The 15,157-nt window shown below is 57.3% G+C and overlaps 3 protein-coding genes across 12 annotated transcripts in view; 1 reads left to right on the top strand and 2 right to left on the bottom strand.

The window, feature by feature from the left end:
* The window catches only part of Mrps2 (mitochondrial ribosomal protein S2), a 4,400-nt gene extending 3,628 nt beyond the window's left edge, over nt 1-772 (bottom strand). The window contains exon 1 of the mRNA XM_015505823.2: nt 758-772. Within this exon, the coding sequence (XP_015361309.2) occupies nt 758-772 (15 nt within the window). The remainder of the gene's footprint in view (nt 1-757) is intronic.
* Pierce1 (piercer of microtubule wall 1) lies at nt 96-5,149 on the top strand. Of its 2 annotated transcripts, none has more exons than XM_048813365.1 (3): nt 96-1,025; nt 2,003-2,081; nt 4,810-5,149. In XM_048813365.1, exons 1-3 carry the CDS (start codon nt 898-900, stop codon nt 4,993-4,995), a joined length of 393 nt encoding a protein of 130 aa, XP_048669322.1. In that variant the 5' UTR covers nt 96-897; the 3' UTR covers nt 4,996-5,149. The 2 variants fall into 2 exon arrangements, with proteins under 2 accessions (XP_048669322.1, XP_015361289.1); XM_015505803.2 differs by having other exon boundaries at nt 283-1,025; nt 4,807-5,149.
* Nucleotides 5,150-7,583: 2,434 nt separating this feature from the next.
* The window catches only part of Ppp1r26 (protein phosphatase 1 regulatory subunit 26), a 9,527-nt gene continuing 1,953 nt past the window's right edge, over nt 7,584-15,157 (bottom strand). Inside the window, exons 1-6 of one of the 9 annotated variants that reach the window (XM_048813360.1) lie at nt 14,878-15,139; nt 14,425-14,513; nt 14,012-14,052; nt 13,779-13,888; nt 12,885-13,007; nt 7,584-12,700 (exon numbers count right to left, since the gene is read on the bottom strand). In XM_048813360.1, coding sequence (XP_048669317.1) covers nt 8,984-12,643 — 3,660 coding nt within the window. In that variant the 5' untranslated portion in view covers nt 12,644-12,700; nt 12,885-13,007; nt 13,779-13,888; ... (1 more) ...; nt 14,425-14,513; nt 14,878-15,139 and the 3' untranslated portion in view covers nt 7,584-8,983. Of the gene's footprint in view, nt 12,701-12,884; nt 13,008-13,778; nt 13,889-14,011; nt 14,053-14,424; nt 14,514-14,877; nt 15,140-15,157 lie in introns of those variants that run through there. The other 8 variants (XM_048813358.1, XM_048813361.1, XM_048813362.1 and 5 more) reach the window with 8 other exon arrangements.

Consider the following 15,157-nt stretch of genomic DNA (forward strand, 5'->3'; position numbering starts at 1 on the left):
AGGCGCGCTGCCCCGAGTCCCAGCGGAGGCCGAGTCTGCGCGGGCGTGCTTGGCGGGGTGGGGAGCAGGGTGGCGTGGGGGTTCCTGCGCCCCCATCCCTGTGGATAAGGCGTAGGGAACCGGTCCCTGGCCCTGCTGCTCGACCCCTCCCTGCAAAAGTGCAGGGCAGAGGACTGGGGTGCAGCTCAGTGGAAGAACTTGCCTAGCGTGCATAAGCACGGGGTTCACCCTCAAAAAAAAAAAAAAGGTAATAGTGCAGGCCGATGAGGCCCACATCTCTCGTGGGACCCCTTGGGCGATGCGGACCCTCAACCTCTGCTCCAAGTCCAGAGCAACCTCTTGTTCTCCAAGATCGTGTTTAATATTTAAACAATATGTGATTCTGTGAACTTAGAAAAGTCTTGGGTCTAAGTTTGGGTAGTTGGGGCGCGGGCTCACCGGATTACCCGGGTCAAGGAGCACCCCTGGTGTGTACAGTAAGCACCAAATTGTTGCTTGCCACGTGAGCGTTCAGCACTCAGACCCCATCAATTTGCTGGTGAAGTCCCAGGGCCTGTGGTTTCATCCAAAGCGCTTGCTGCTGCATTTGGGGAGAATACCGAGATGCTCCGGAGAGTCCCAGGAAGACACCCAGAGCCCTGCCCCCGCAGCGGGCTGAAGGCTTAGGGCGTCTCTGAGGACGGTCCGAGCGGGATTCCTCCCCGTCGTGGATCCATCCGGTCCTCGATCATTCGCCCAGGGAACGTTCTAGACCTGCCTGCCCAGGGGCCATGGCTCTTCCTGCGGCGCTTTTAAGGACTGGACGTCCGGGTCAGGTGACACCGTCGCCTAGCAACAGGACGCTGCACCCGCTGCCTGGGCTTCTCCTGCCCAAAGCCGGTTTCTGCTAGAGGCCAAATGTCGGAGTGCGCAGAGCCAGCTGAGCCGAAGGCCGCGACGCCCCCGGAGAAGACCAGCGACTACTATCGCGTGAGCCCCCACCTGCCGGTCAGGTTCAACAACCCGGGGTGGTTTCGCGGCTACGGGTAAGGAAGCAGGGCTGGTCCGGGTCCTCCGTACAGGCACAGGGAGAGGCCCTGCCTCGGATGCACGTGCGGTGCCACAGCTGGTTCTGGGGCTGCGCTCAGGTAGTCCTGGATGAGAAACCCCCTCCCCAAAGACCCTCAACTTCCTGCTACGGAAGTCAAAAGGAGCCTGAGCTCGGCCTGAGCCTGCTATCATTACCAGCAGTGAGCTCCTCAAACTCCCCGACCACCGGTCAGTACGGTGGGGGATTGTGGGGGATTGTGGAGACCCTGCGGAAAGAAAAAACTCATTCTGGTTCCAGTTCCACAGTCTTGTGCCCCGGGGTCTCCTCTCCTCCCCTCCTGCAACTGTAAGATGTCAGCTCTGCTGTGGGGACTGTCCCGGGGCCCTGAGGCTCAAGGACATAACTGGAATCTGAATTGCTGCAGGGGAGGTGAGGCACCCTCTGCCCCCCACAGTTTCCTGTGCCCCATTCTCGGTGGAGACCACTGCCACCTAGAGACAACTCTCCCAGGCCTCTAGTGTGGAGTTCACTGCAGCCTACAGTAGGCAGGTGGTGTTCCCTGGCCACGTTCCTTCTTCTGCACCTGGGCATCTTGAGAGTGGACCTGCAGCCAGGGATCCCCGGGAGGCAGGGTCTGATGCTGACCTGTGGCTCCCAGCAGGGTAACGAACCTACCCAACCAGTAACAGTTCTACCAAGGTCTACCAGGGTTGAGGACTGGCACTTGCTGGTGGAGTGCTCTTTAGGAGTTGGAAGGAGTAGGGATTGTGGCCAGCAGAGGAGGTCAGAGAGGCAGGCCTATCAGGGCTTCAGCCCTGTGTGTGATGGGGGCCAGTGTTCATGCTGTGTTACTGGCCGGGGCACACTGCTCTCCTTGGGGGCATTGCCAACAAAGCTCTATCAGGCAAATCCTGTAGGGCTGTGGCGTGGGCAGACTTTGAAGGAACCAGGGGAACTATATCTGCTCTGCAGGGCCAAGGAGGTGGTCTCCCTGTACAGGAGCAGTAACCAGGCTTACGGGAGCAGAGCGCCCACTGTGCATGAGATGCCGGTAAGTGGGAAGCAAGTGGCATTTGGGGATGTGTCTATAAGAGGACCAGCCTTCGAAAAGGCGGCACATCGTGAGGGTGAGGGGTAGAGGTGGGGGACCCCGAGGCATCTCAGACCATGTTGGAGCAGGGAGGAATAGAAAGAGGTGAGCGGATGGACTCACGAGAAAAATGTCTTCAAAAACGGGAGGAGTGCAGGGTGTGCCTCTTCATTGTCCTTGTCCCTGTGGATAAAACCACGCCTGCAGGTGCCATCACAGGTGCACACAGCCATTTCCCCTAGGCGGTCAGTTCTGAGGCAGGTGGCTGAAGAACTCCTTTCTCTCTGGTCTTAAACCTTGTGTGAAGCCCTCACCTGTGACCCAGAGGCAGCACTGGCCAAGAGCCGTGGCTGCAGGAACTGGGTGCGTGGGCAGGCACAGGGTGGTGCCTCTCTGGGAACTGCCAGCCGGGCCTGTGTAGCACCCTGCATCCCCAGGTCACCAGGGCCACTGTTTGGGGTGAGAATGTCATGGGGCCCCATCCCCATGGTGTTAGAAGGCCTGGGAGTCACTGCTTTAGTGGCGGTGTGAGTAACAGAACTCTTGGGAGAATATCATCTGCCAAAAACGTTTCTGGGACACTTAGGAGTCACCCTCCCAGAATCAAGGACTCTGATATTCCCCTGGGGCTCAGTCATTTTGATGAAAAAGAGACACATTCAAGGGGGTCCAGATGTTTCAACTTTAAAAAAAATGCTATTTTAAAAAATGCTCCTCTCGTAAATTGTGTGAGTTCTGCGTCCACCGGTGCCACCCGGCCACGGGTTATGGAGCACCAGGGGGTCAGAGACAAGTTTCTGCTTTTTGTGGTGCTGGGGATCCAACCCAGGGCCTTGGGCATGCAAGGCAAGGACTCTACCAGCTGGGCTGTGTCCCAGCCCCCAGGGTGAGTTTTGAGGGAGGTCTTCCTACTTCTCCACACGGGCGGTCTAGCCCGTTTTTCACCTTCTTGACAAAATGTGGAGGCTGGACTCCTTGAGCAGCTGGTGTTCACCTTCCTTGTCGGGGCAGAAATGAAGGTGCTTCCATCTTTCTAAACTGCAGGGAAGGGATTTATTGTGACAGGGATGGTGGATACGTGTGTCACACCCACAGAAGGGTCTGGAGAGGGAGGCTGAGGTACACTGCGGACTTTGGTTGATGACAAAGTATCAATTCTGGCTCACTCTACAGATGTGCCACAGTGAGGGGATGTTCCCAGGTTAGCTGTGCTTTGCCGTGGCCAACATGACCTGCAGGACAACTTAGAGGAACAAAAGTTGATTTTAGCTCATGGTTTCAGAGGTTCGGTCCATGGTTGGCCAGCTCCATGGCTCTGGGCCTGAGACAGAAAATCATGATGGAAGGAAGTGCCAAAGGAGAGCTGGTCGGCTCACAGCAGCCGGGAAGCAGAGATGAGCCAGGAGAAAACACAGTTCCTAGGGACCCACCCCAGCGACCTATTTCCTGTCACCTCACCCCATTCCCACCTGGAAGTGCATTCAATCTATGAATCCATGGAATGGATTAATCCACTAGGTCACAGCTCTCATGATCCCAGAATGTCACTGTGGAACATCCCTGCATTGTCTAACGTGAACTTTTGGGGGAACCTTGTGTCTAACTCATAGCAAGGGGGAACTGTGTGTACTGGTGGGAGGCAATTTGGCAGCTCCCTGTAGTTTCAGCTCAGCTTTCTGGAGATCTAAATCTTCTCTTTTAAAGTCTTTTAAAAATGTACAGAAGCTTCTTGCACTTGCTTCCTGCCAAGGAGTCAAAACATGGACGGTGAAGAATGGTCACCTATCTAGGGTATGACACCGAGTGGAGAGGTCTCAGGGCCACTGGATGATGCCATCCTGCCCCTGGGCAAGAGCTCAGTGCACCGTGGCCTTGGTGGGCGCCCCTCCCACCTGGTGGTTGGGGGTGTGGGCACTGGACAGTTTTAGAGCTCTGCAGATGGTTTTGATTCAGTTTGTGTGAATTCCCCAGAATCCATGTGTTAAAGGATGGTCGCAGGTACACTGCTGGAGAGGGCAGAACCGTTAGGAGGTGGGGCCCTACCGGAGACCTTCAGATCCCTGGAGGGGGGCCTCTGAAAAGGGTCCCCTCTCCTGCTTCCTGGCTCCTGATGTGAGCAGCTTGTTCCGCCCATGCTCCTGACCATCAACATCCTGCACCCCCACCAGAGGCCCGAAGCAATGGGTCTGCCTCGTCATGGACTGGAATTCCAGAAAAGTGAGCTGGAATAATCCTTTTCTCTTTCTAAGTTAATCATCTCATGTATTTTGTTAGTACATCACAAAACCGACCAATACACCTACTGACAGACATTATTTTATTCCACAGAACACTGAGGCTCAGAGAGGCCCAGTAACTTGTGCAGCACAGCACAGTTGGGCAAAGCCGACCCGAGGGCCAATCCAGACTTTTTAATGCTCATAGTCACACACAGGTGTGAAAATACCTCAGTGAGGTGGCCCCATATCTTATTCTTCCTTCTAGGTGATGGTGAAAGAAATCTCAGATAACAAGTGCCCCAGACACCAGGCATAAATCACGGTGCTCAGAGCCCCACCTTGGCCTCTCAGCTTCTGAGGGATGGAGATGGCATTTTTCTTTCAAATTCTTCTTCCAGAATTACCTGCCTGCCTGCTCTGGAGGACAACTGGGGGCATTAATCCTCACGTTCTCTTCTCTCTCCCAGAAGGTATTTTATCCATGTTCCACTAAGTTCTCCAGACACATCTTAGCGAGTGAGAAGCTCCAGCACAGTGCTTTCAACGTCTGCATGGAGAAGAGCCTGGTGACGGGCCCCGACAACTACATCACCCACTGCGACCGGCTCAACTTCCACCCCAGTTACAATGTTAGGAAGCCGTCCATCTGTGACTGAGGGGGCCCAATGCCCCTGCCTTCCCATCTGGCTGCTGCCCCCTGGAGCATGGTGCTCCCTGATCTTTGACAGTTTGCCCAACTATGAAGGTGCAGATTTCACTGTTTTCTCTGAAAATATTTTTCCTTTCTGGAATAGAAAAATGTGCAATAGGCTTGGTGCTGTTTTTTTCTATTTTACGTCTAAACACACACAGAAAAACTGTATGTCTTGGCTTCCCATGAAAATGCTGCCCCGGCCTGTTTCCAACTCTTCTGACGTCTGTGATGAAGGTGCAGGCTGCGGGTGTCCTGGGGCCCTATCTGTCTTGAAGGCTGGGAAGGCTTGGGCAGCCCACTGGTGTCTTCTGGGGCGGGGCGGCAGGGGGCACCATTACACACATTACCAGCTGGGCCCCCACGGCATGGCCCTGGGGAGCGCGGGCTGGCCCTCCCTGGGTGTGGCGTAGACGGGACCAGGGCTCAAGAAGAGCAGCACCTCTTTAGCAGAGCTCAAGAGGGTATCACTGGGATCTGTTCAAGGTGAGCATCCTGAAGCCATAAATCAGGGACAGGCGGGGGCAGAGGTGGACCAGGGTGGGCCACCCTCAGTCTTTGGGTGACAGGGTTCTCTGTATTCATTTAAAAATTTCAATAAAAAGTGAAGGCAGTTGGGGAATAATCAGTATTTTCCTTAGGTAGGGGAAATAACTACATTAATCTTTATAACTCTGTAGTCCCAAATCAGTGTTTACCATGGCCATAAGGTCTGCAATAAGAAAAACATTTGTTTTTTCTTTCTGCAACAGGATAGGTCTTTCACACATAGTTTTACTTCCTTCGTAAGAGTAAGGTGTGCTCATGACAGGGAATTTGGAAAATACGGGATCTAAAGACAACGACACTGTCACATGCCATCCATAATAGCTTCTTCACAGCACCGTTTGCCCACAGAGATTCTCTTCCTTTGTAAGTAAGGAAGAAACTGAACCTTACAGCTGGCTGTTTCTTCAGAATGAACTTATCATTATTAAAACACAAAAGGGAGCATCCGGCAGCATCTGAACGTCCAGTAGGGAATGGAAGTGGTTTCCAGGGAAAATCAATGTGGTCAGTAGAAAAGACAGGCAGCCGTGCCTGAAGCTGGGTCTGAGCTGGAAAACCCACAGTTCAGTGTCAAACCGAAAGTATGTTTTACAGTCCTTAAAAATGCCCCAATGCCAAGAACCCTTCTGAGTTTGGCCTCCAGTGAAGTAAAAAGGTGAGGCTGCTCGGCCTCGCCAGCCAGGTTTCTAACTTGTTGGCAGGGACCGAACCCGGCTTCCTGGCGATTCCAAGGAGCAGGCTGGCAAGCCCAGGTGCCGTGAAGCTTTGGGAGCACCCGCCTGCTGCCACAGCACAGCTGTCCAGGAAAACAGGCCGCTGGGGAAGCCACACCCCCGATTCCAGGCTGAGGGCAACGTGGGGGCCTGGGCTGGGGTTAGGAGTCTGCGAATGACGTGTGGTCGTCCAGGCCTGAGCTCACCTGCAAGCTTCATGGATTTGACTGTGGCGTCACAGCTGGGCACAGAAATGCTGCACAGGCTGTGCCCAATGAGTGTGCCTTGTTAACAGCTGCTGTATGAGCGCAAAGTCGGACTGCACACATTATTCTAGATAACTGCCTGAAAAGAATAAAGCCCCAGATAATTCCCAGCTAACTCACATTTTGTCTTAGTCTGTTTTCTGTTGCTTTAACAAAATGCCTGATGCTGGGAGACTTATAAAGAATAGAGGTTTACTTGACTCATAGTCTTAGAGGTTTATGTCCAGTGTGTGAAAACAAGTGAGCCTGTGGGAACAGAATCACGGTCACCTGATTCTGAGGGGCCTGAGTGGTTGCTGAAGGCGTAAACAGGAGGTTAGGAGGCGACTTCCATCATCTCAGGAGCAAGACTGGAGCAAGACGGGAGCCCACACGAGGAGCCAGAGGACGCCTGCACAGCTCACCCACGCTCCTCCATCGTCAGGGCCATCTACCAGCATGCAGACAAGCCACTCCCCCTGGTGACCACAAAGCCTGGCCCCAGAGGCAGCAGGGAGCAGCTGAGCAGGAGGCCTGAGTATAGCAGCAGGAGTGACCATGGAGGATGGGGTTCTGGAGCGTGCTCCCCAGCACATGCGTGGCCTGCTGCGCCGAGCACCAGTGTGCCTGGCCTGTCACCGGAGGCAATGCCACACCGGCACGGGCCTGTACCTGCGTCTACTCAGGTACACGCGCCTACCTGTACACGCGTACCTGCGCCTACCTGCGTGCACACGTGGGACGTGTCGATCACAGCCGACAGCACTGTTTTAGAGGTGCTGTCTCCCCAGGGTGGCAGCAGCTCCAGCCTGCGCTGTGCGGGGGCCTTGGTGCAGAGGACTCCAACCTCCAGTGAAAGCGAGCCAGGCTCCTGGGTGAGGGAGAGGCTGGACAGTGGCCTCGCCAGGCAGGGGCTGGCAGCAGAGTGGAGAGGACCTCAGGGCTAAGTGCAGGGTCCGGCCCCTCAGGGTCCTCGCGCCAGCACACGGCACAGGCCAGGCCCTCGCTTAGACTGCAGTGAGGACACACCACATGACCACAAGAGGTGACTTGTTGGTGATGCTTGATTTATTCATTAAAAAAAAAGTTCTTATGTACAAAATGAGCTGATGTTTGTATCCGGGAGTTAAAAGCACTCTTTAAAAAGTTAAATAAAAGTCAGGACATGGATTACATGGAGCACTTAAATGAAGGAACACGCCACAAGGAAGCTATCACACGCACATCGGGATGCTCAGGACCGCAGCTTGGCCCAGCCGAGGCTCACCCTGGGTGGGGTCTGCCCCTGGGCACAGAAGTGGGTTCCTATTTACACCCGGGGGTACAGGGGGTGTAGAAGACTCACATCCATGTTAGAGTACCAACATCACCGGCTAACGGTACACCGCCTCACAGCTGAACCCGAGTCGCAGAACTTGGGGTGACTGGAGGACATCAGTGGCCATGGGTACCTTGGTGCCACAGGGCAGAAGGTGAGGAAACCAAGGCAGCAGCATCACTTGGCCTTGACCCAGGGACCAGAGGCCATGGCCTACAACCAGCGCCCTTCTGCCCCAGGAGGCGGGCTGCAGGAGGTCATCAGCAGCACTGGCTCAGCCACTGGTCAGACCCTGACTGGCTGCCAGCTCCTGGACGGCAGGTATGGAGGTATGCAAGGCTTGTCCCCAGCACTGAGCTCTGGCCAAGGTGTCTGGGGACCAAACCACCTAATTGCTGTGCTTATTCACTCGTGTGCACAAATCAAGGAGGACAGTTAAACGCTCATATGGTGTGATCTCTTAGACCCACGATCGAGAGGACAGAACTCTCCAGGAAAAGAGATTTAGATGTTAGAATCACCTGGTGACTGCAGGAGCCTGGACACTGGAGGACTGGGCTGCAGAGTGTGCCACTGTCTCAGTGGGGTCTCACGAGGCCAGGACTGGCCGGTCAGTTCACTTGCTGGCCACTGTGCTTTGAAACATTTTACTGACCCAAGCTGTGATGGCAGTGTTGAGAGGAACTGCTCTGGCTGCTAAGGACCAGTGGGTTCTTTATTGAAAGCACTATTCTGGGAGCTTCGGACAGACAAGGGCATTTCAGGGCTTCCCAGAGGGTGGCCACTGCCTCCCCAGGCTTGAACATCTAAACCAGCAACTGGCTAGAGTCCTGGCCAAGGTGACCCTGGCTGTGACAGTAAGAACCAAAATGTGTGCTCATCTGCGGCTCCATGCAGACCACAGAACGCTGCAGTTAGGAACACCCTTCAAAGTCAAGACGACATTTTCCAAAAATATTTTTTACAGCACTTTAAATAATTTACAAAAAGCTACAAAAATCATATTTACCAGGACTCGTCTGTTAAATAAACCTCCTGTCAGTGTACACATGTACAGGGCTATGTACAGGACGCTGGCTGCACTCTCCTGTGCACGTGGCTCTGCACAGGGGCGGGCCAGGCTGCGCGTCACAGCTTGAGGACTCTGCCCTTCACCACTGAGCCGCGGTCCTCCAGGGAGCTGTCGCTGCACTCACTGGCATCGCTGCCCAGCACCTCCTGGTCCTGGTCATCCCTGTCCACCACCCTGTGGCCATACCTCAGGTCCAGGATGCCTTCCTCTGAGCCCAAGTTCCTCTTGTCCTGCAAACCGAGCCCTGCCCGGGCCTTCCTGCTTGGCCAGTGCCCACTGTCCTTCACGAGCAAGTGTGGGCTTCCAAACACGGGGCTGTGACCAGCCTGGGTCTCTCTGAAGGCCGAGAAGGACGGGCCCTGCAGAGGCAGACCCAGGTGAGGACTGAAGAGGCCGGCCTGCTGGCCTCCCCAGGGGACGCTCTTCCCAAAGTGGAACAGCTGGGTGGACAGCAGGGGAGAGAAGCCTGGAAAGGACAGGTTCTTCCTGGGGTCCAAGGTGAGGCTGTGCGGGACCCTGGCCTGCCCCTGGGTCCCCTTCTCTTTCTCACCCCCAAGGCCCCCGGTCCATGCTGAACTCCGACCTTCTGAATTCAGTGACCATGGGCTGGGCAGCCTGCTGTGGTGGGCCAGGTCACTCCAGGGGAGGGCCAGCTCGGCCTGAGGTCCCGGGCTAGGGGACAATAAGCTCCGGCTCCCAGAGCTGACATGAAAGGTTCCCCCGGAGCTTCTGGTCTCGGCTCCTGCTGTGGCGCAGCTGGGCAGCTGACCAAAAGCACTTTCTGTGGCTGTGGGCTCAGCGCGGGGGGGGCTCTGGTCTTTGTGAACATAGACATTTCTCCTACTGGCAGGACACCCTTTGGCAGAGGGGTTCCCACTGGCACTCCTAGGCAGTGTGGGCTCACAGCTGCCTGCAGCAGCCGGGTGGTGGGAAGTGTGCTCGGTGCGGGCTGCGCCCTTCCCGCCGGGGATGAAGAGGCTGCGGGCACACGGTCCCCCAGCCTTCTCTGTGCCCCTTAGTCCTTCAGCCAGTGGAGGGCCGCCCCTGGCCCTCTGGCTCCGTGTGCACACGCCGGGCTGCAGACCGGGGGCCAGCTCCCTCCTGCGGGGCTCCTCCGGCTGGGCTGGGCCCCCTCCTTGAACTGCTGAACTGCTCACGGACTCCTTAGCCTTTTCTGCCAAAAACTTTCTAATCTCCAGTTCGATGCTGTCGTCACTGTCCACTGAACTGTCCTCAGACAGGGAGCTGGGGGCAGGGCACGCATGGTCACGGGCTCCTGTTTCCTTGGAGAATGGAGTCCCTTCGGGCGGTCTCCTCCTGGACTGGAGAGCTGGGGCTGCGTCCTTGCCCACCAGCTTCCTCCCCTCTGCTGGACCACTGAAGGCACCGGGCGGGCATCTCCCCAGGCACGCCCTGCTGTCCCTTCTGGACGTGGACAGGCAGCTCCTCAGCACCCGCGGGCCTCTGTCCTTCCAGGCTCTCGGGAGGCCTCCCAGCGTGTGCACCAACCGTGTCTCGGGGGTGGTGAACCTGACCTTCTTCCTGCAGGCTGCCCGGGGATCCCTGCACCTCTTCTTGAGCTTCCGCTTGGATCTCAGCAGGTCCTTGATGGCCGTGTCGAGGTCCTCGTCACTGTCCAGCGAGCTGCTCTTGTCCTCGGAGCTCTCTCTCTCACCAACGCTCCTCCCTTCTCCTGCCTTCCCCTGAACCCCAAGGCCTTGCGACACGCAAACGTCACTGAGCAGGAAAGGCCTGGAGGGCACAGGCTGGCTCCTGGCCTGGCACTCCCTGCCCGGGGCCTCGCTGGCGTTCCCCTGGCTGGGGGGGTCCTGCCCACTGTGGCCAGGCTGAGCCTGCCCCTGGCTGCGGTCGCCGTCCTGGGCACTGTCTTTCACCTCCCTGGGTTTCTTGGGGGTGGACATCCTCATGGCACTGGCTCCACCTCTGCGTTTCCTTCTGCAGCTCAGGGGCAGGTCTGGGGGTTTAGAGAGAGGGGCCTTGGGGACACCGGTCTGGCTGCTGGGGCCTGGTGGGGAGAGGGGGCCTGGGGTGGGCTGTGGGCAGCTTTCGGCTCTGGCCAGCAGACTTCCTGACTGTGCCTTCAGAGCCAAAAACGTCCGGATCTCCTGCTCTATGCTGTCGTCACTGTCCACAGAGCTGCTGTCCCCATCAGAGCGGGAAGGCACGTTGAGGGAGCAGAAGGGGGGGCCTACAGACGTGGGCCCGCTGCCACCCTCCACAGGCGCCGGCAGGATGGTCTTGGAGATGTCCAGGATGGCTTCAGCACACATCAGCTCGGCCGAGGTGTCTGCACGGCCCGAGGCCCGTTCCCAAGGCCCGCTGCTGGTGGCGGTGCCTGCCGGAGGTACGGCAGCCCTGGCATCCCTGGGTGGCTTGGAGAGGTGGTCGGAGTCCAGGCCCCCCGAGCTGGGGTCTGTGGCCCTGGGGACCGCCGGCTTCCTCCTGCTCGGCGTTCTCCTGGGTGTCTCGGGGAAGGCACTTCTCAGTGAGCTGCCCGGGCTGCTGGCGGGAACGTCGGGCCCCTTCTCCTGGCTGAGCTGGGCTCCCGGTGGCGGGTCCCCGCTGGCCTCCTTCCTGGTCTTCTCCAGCTGATACAGCTGGATGGCCTCCTCGATGCCGTCGTCGCTGCTGGAGTCGGAGGCCTCGTGCTGGGGGGCCACAATCCTGCCACGGCTGCCCCTTTTTCCAGCTCCGCAGTTCCTCTTGCCCCCGCCCCTGCTCTGTGCTGCCTGGGGCTTGGGGGCTGCAGGCCTGGTGCTGCCCGGGTTCTCGGGCTCAGTGGCGACTTTCGGCCTGAGGCTGCCGGGCGCCGTGCTGCCCTTTGCTGACCTGGGAGGTCTGCGGAAGACAAACTCCTTACAGGCGCCCATCAGACTGTGGCGGGGCGGCGCCCTGACGGGGGGCTCCTGGGTGGGTTTCAGGGTGGATCGGGCTGGACTTTCGCTGGGGTCTGTGCTCTTATCCACAGGCCCGTCACACTTCTGGTTTCCGTGTTGTCTTTTCTCATTCAAAAACTGCTCTATTTCTGCCCGGATGCTCTGCTCAAAGGAGTCCTCGCTGCTCACACTGACGGGGGAGGCTGAGCCCTGGTCCCCGCCGGCCTCCCCAGGGCTGCCAGGAACACTGCCTGACACCGGGGCAAGTTTTGGGGGACACAGGGCGGGCGGGGTGCCACCGTGTGGAGGCTCTGGTTTGCCTCTGCTGCCCCCACCTGCGGCCCCGCCAGGCTGGGCCCCCCTGGGCATGGGCTGTGCGGCACCACTCTTGGCCTTCAGGTACTCCTGGATGGCCTCCTCAATGTCCCGGTCCACAGAGTCATCACTGTCGGAATCCAGCGCCAGCGGGCCAAGGCTGGCAGCTCCCTCCTCGGCTGGGGGGTGGCGATGGGCAGCAAGGCCACAGGGAGCAAAGGCAGGTGGCGCGCTGCGCAGGGCAGGGTTGGCAGCCAGCCTGCCCTCCCGGCACCCCTCCGCCCGCTGGCTTCTCTGCGTGGCACGCTCATCGTGCGTGCCCAGGGCGGCGTCACCGCGCTGCAGCGTGCTGATGACCATCTGCACCCTGGCACTCACCGAAGCTCTGGCGACAGCCTCTTCCGACTCTGAGAAGCACCGAGGAAACCTAAAGCTCCCCGGCGGGCCGAAGGCCTCCCATTTGGACTGGAGAGCGACCACTGGAGGGGCGTTCATGAGGAACATCCTAGCAGACGGGTGGGGCTCAGGGGGACCGCGCTGTGTTCTCCTTGGGTTCACATCCTGGGACAAAGAGAGCACAGGGCACAATGTCCAGGGACCAGCTGCACCAGCTGCCCCGGGTTCCTCCACTGCAAAAGGAAGCATTTCTTCCCTCTGGGCCAGGCCTGCTGAGAACACCCAGAAAGAAAATGCCCCCAACTCTCTGTCCTGCCTCCCCCTCGAGGAGGACTGAGGTTTTACTTACCTCAAAAGATTGTCAGGAGGTGCTGGTGTGACCAAGTCCCGTACGTTAAAAAGAATGACTATGACAAATCCCGGTAAGGGTGACTTCACAGGAAGAGTCATTCTTGGCAGGACCACCTCACTCCTGAAACAGAAAGGTGTGTGCCGTGAGCGGCTCAGAGACCGCTTCCCCAAGCTTCTTCCAGTTACTTCTACTAAGACCAAGACATCAAATGTACGTCTGCTGGACGGTCTCAAGCACCCGAATCATTGTTTTAGCTACTTAGCAGGCTAGCCGCCCCAAACACCGTCTCACGCCCTCTCCACCCCCGCAGTCACTCCCTGGTCTCGGGGTCTCAGCTGAGCTGCTCCCAGCAACACTCTGAAGGCCAGCTCACAGCTGGCCTATTCGCAAAAGGTCAGTCCCTGGACTGCCCTACAGAGCATGATGTGACCTGGGTGGCCAGTGACAGAGCATGATGTGCCCTGGGTGGCCAATGATGGCACGGCTGATAATTCTGACCCCATCTCCAAACTGAGTGCAGTGAGGTTCAGATGCACGGGAGGCCCACCAGCAGACACTGGACTCCCTCAGAAGGGTGCTAGGAAGCCATCACCACCCTAGGCCTCAGGAGCTGGGTGGGCTTGGCCTGCACCTTCCTTGGCTTCCTCTGGATCCTGTGTACCAGCTTTCTCGGTTTAGCTGGGAACGTCCTTCCCACAAGCATGTGATCTGGTTGTTTACACACCACACACCTTCCTCAAGAGAGGGGGGGCCAGGCGCCACCTCCCAGAAAAGGGGCAAGCGGTGGGAACCGGCAATCAGAGGGCATGCCAAATTCAGAACTGACTCACTCGCTATTACCAATCTGTGCTCAAAAAGTGAAACTAAAACGGAAAAATTTATTGCAATTACTTGAAATTCTCTTCGAGTCCAGGCTCCCGTTCAAAGGCTTCAAGGCTGTCTTCGTCACTCCATGCTCAGGGAGAGGTGCCCTCTGGCCAGCTGCTTGAACACACATTCCACTACCAGAATTAGGAGAATCAGAGACAGCTAATTCAGAGACTGCAGCTACAGTTCATAAATATTTTTCTGGAAAGACTTATCATTAACTTAAGAGCTCAGAGTTAAGTTCTGGAAGAACTTACCTTGAGACATTAATCACAGCTACTTTACAAAGCTCCCGGAGCTGAAAATGGGTGCATGAGCTGACTAGTGGCTCTCAAGTTCTGGTGTCCACTACAGCCCTATTTCCCCCAAAATGTCGCCTCTGGAGAGGTCCCCAGAGGAAGCAGTGGTAGGGGACAGAAGACAGGGCTGGGCTCTTTCACTGGGTAGGGGGCTTGTGCCCACTCTGCTGTGGACATTATTCAAATTGCCAGGACAAAGCCACAGAAATGACAAAACATTTGCATGAGCCCTGGGCTGTGAAGAGTCTAAACCAAAAACATTAACTCCTTAAATAGCAATCCTGCCTTAACAAAGGGGCCCAGGGAGGGTGGGACCCTGGGGCGCCCTGATTTCCACTCCAGATGCAAAGCTGCAGCAGGGAGTCACCCACCTCTATCAACCAGTTTACAGCTTGTAAGTGGTGCAGACAGAGCCTGGTCGCCCAGGGAAAAGTTTTCTGAGTTCTCCAACTACTTAGTCCTAGAAGGTTAAAAAGCCAAGAGAGCTCCAGAGACAGCCTGGATTTAAAACAGTCAGCCAGGAGACGAGTCACCTCAAGAACTCCGCCAAGGTGAGGTGAAGTGTGGCTTGGTCCAACTGCTGCCATGCACCCAAGGGCCCTAGAAACTGGTCTCTAAGTGACTGTAGGGACACTAGCACCTGCAGGCCAAAGCCACCTGGTGTCAGATTTAAGAGCCAGTGGAAGGCATCTGGACGTCCTCCTGGTCTAGACACCCACGCCCTGGAGAGAACAAAGCCACACTCAAGCCCTGGCCACCTAACTCTGTCCTCTACCTTCCAGAAATGCCCCCACACCAACACCGGGCTCAACTTGTGTTCTTACCCTCCAGGTGGGGCTTTTCCTAGGGTTAGGGGAAGCCAGGGTCTGCACGCCGGAGAGGAGAGGAGGAGCCCATCTGCGAGGGGGCCGCGGCAGGAGGGTCCTCTCCACCAACCTGAAAGGGGCGGGGCTGGAATTCAGTTGTAGCCGGCCCGAAGCCGAGACCAACCGGATCGCAACCCGCGCCCGGCCCCCAGCAAAACTGCAGCGATCCCCGAGCCGGGCCGGAGGCGGGGGAACCTCTGGCTGCTCCTGCCCCGCACCTCAGCCTCAGCGCCCGCTA

The sequence above is a fragment of the Marmota marmota genome, unplaced genomic scaffold (genome assembly GCF_001458135.2).
Source record: "Marmota marmota marmota unplaced genomic scaffold, marMar, whole genome shotgun sequence".
Taxonomy (NCBI): Eukaryota; Metazoa; Chordata; class Mammalia; order Rodentia; family Sciuridae; genus Marmota; species Marmota marmota.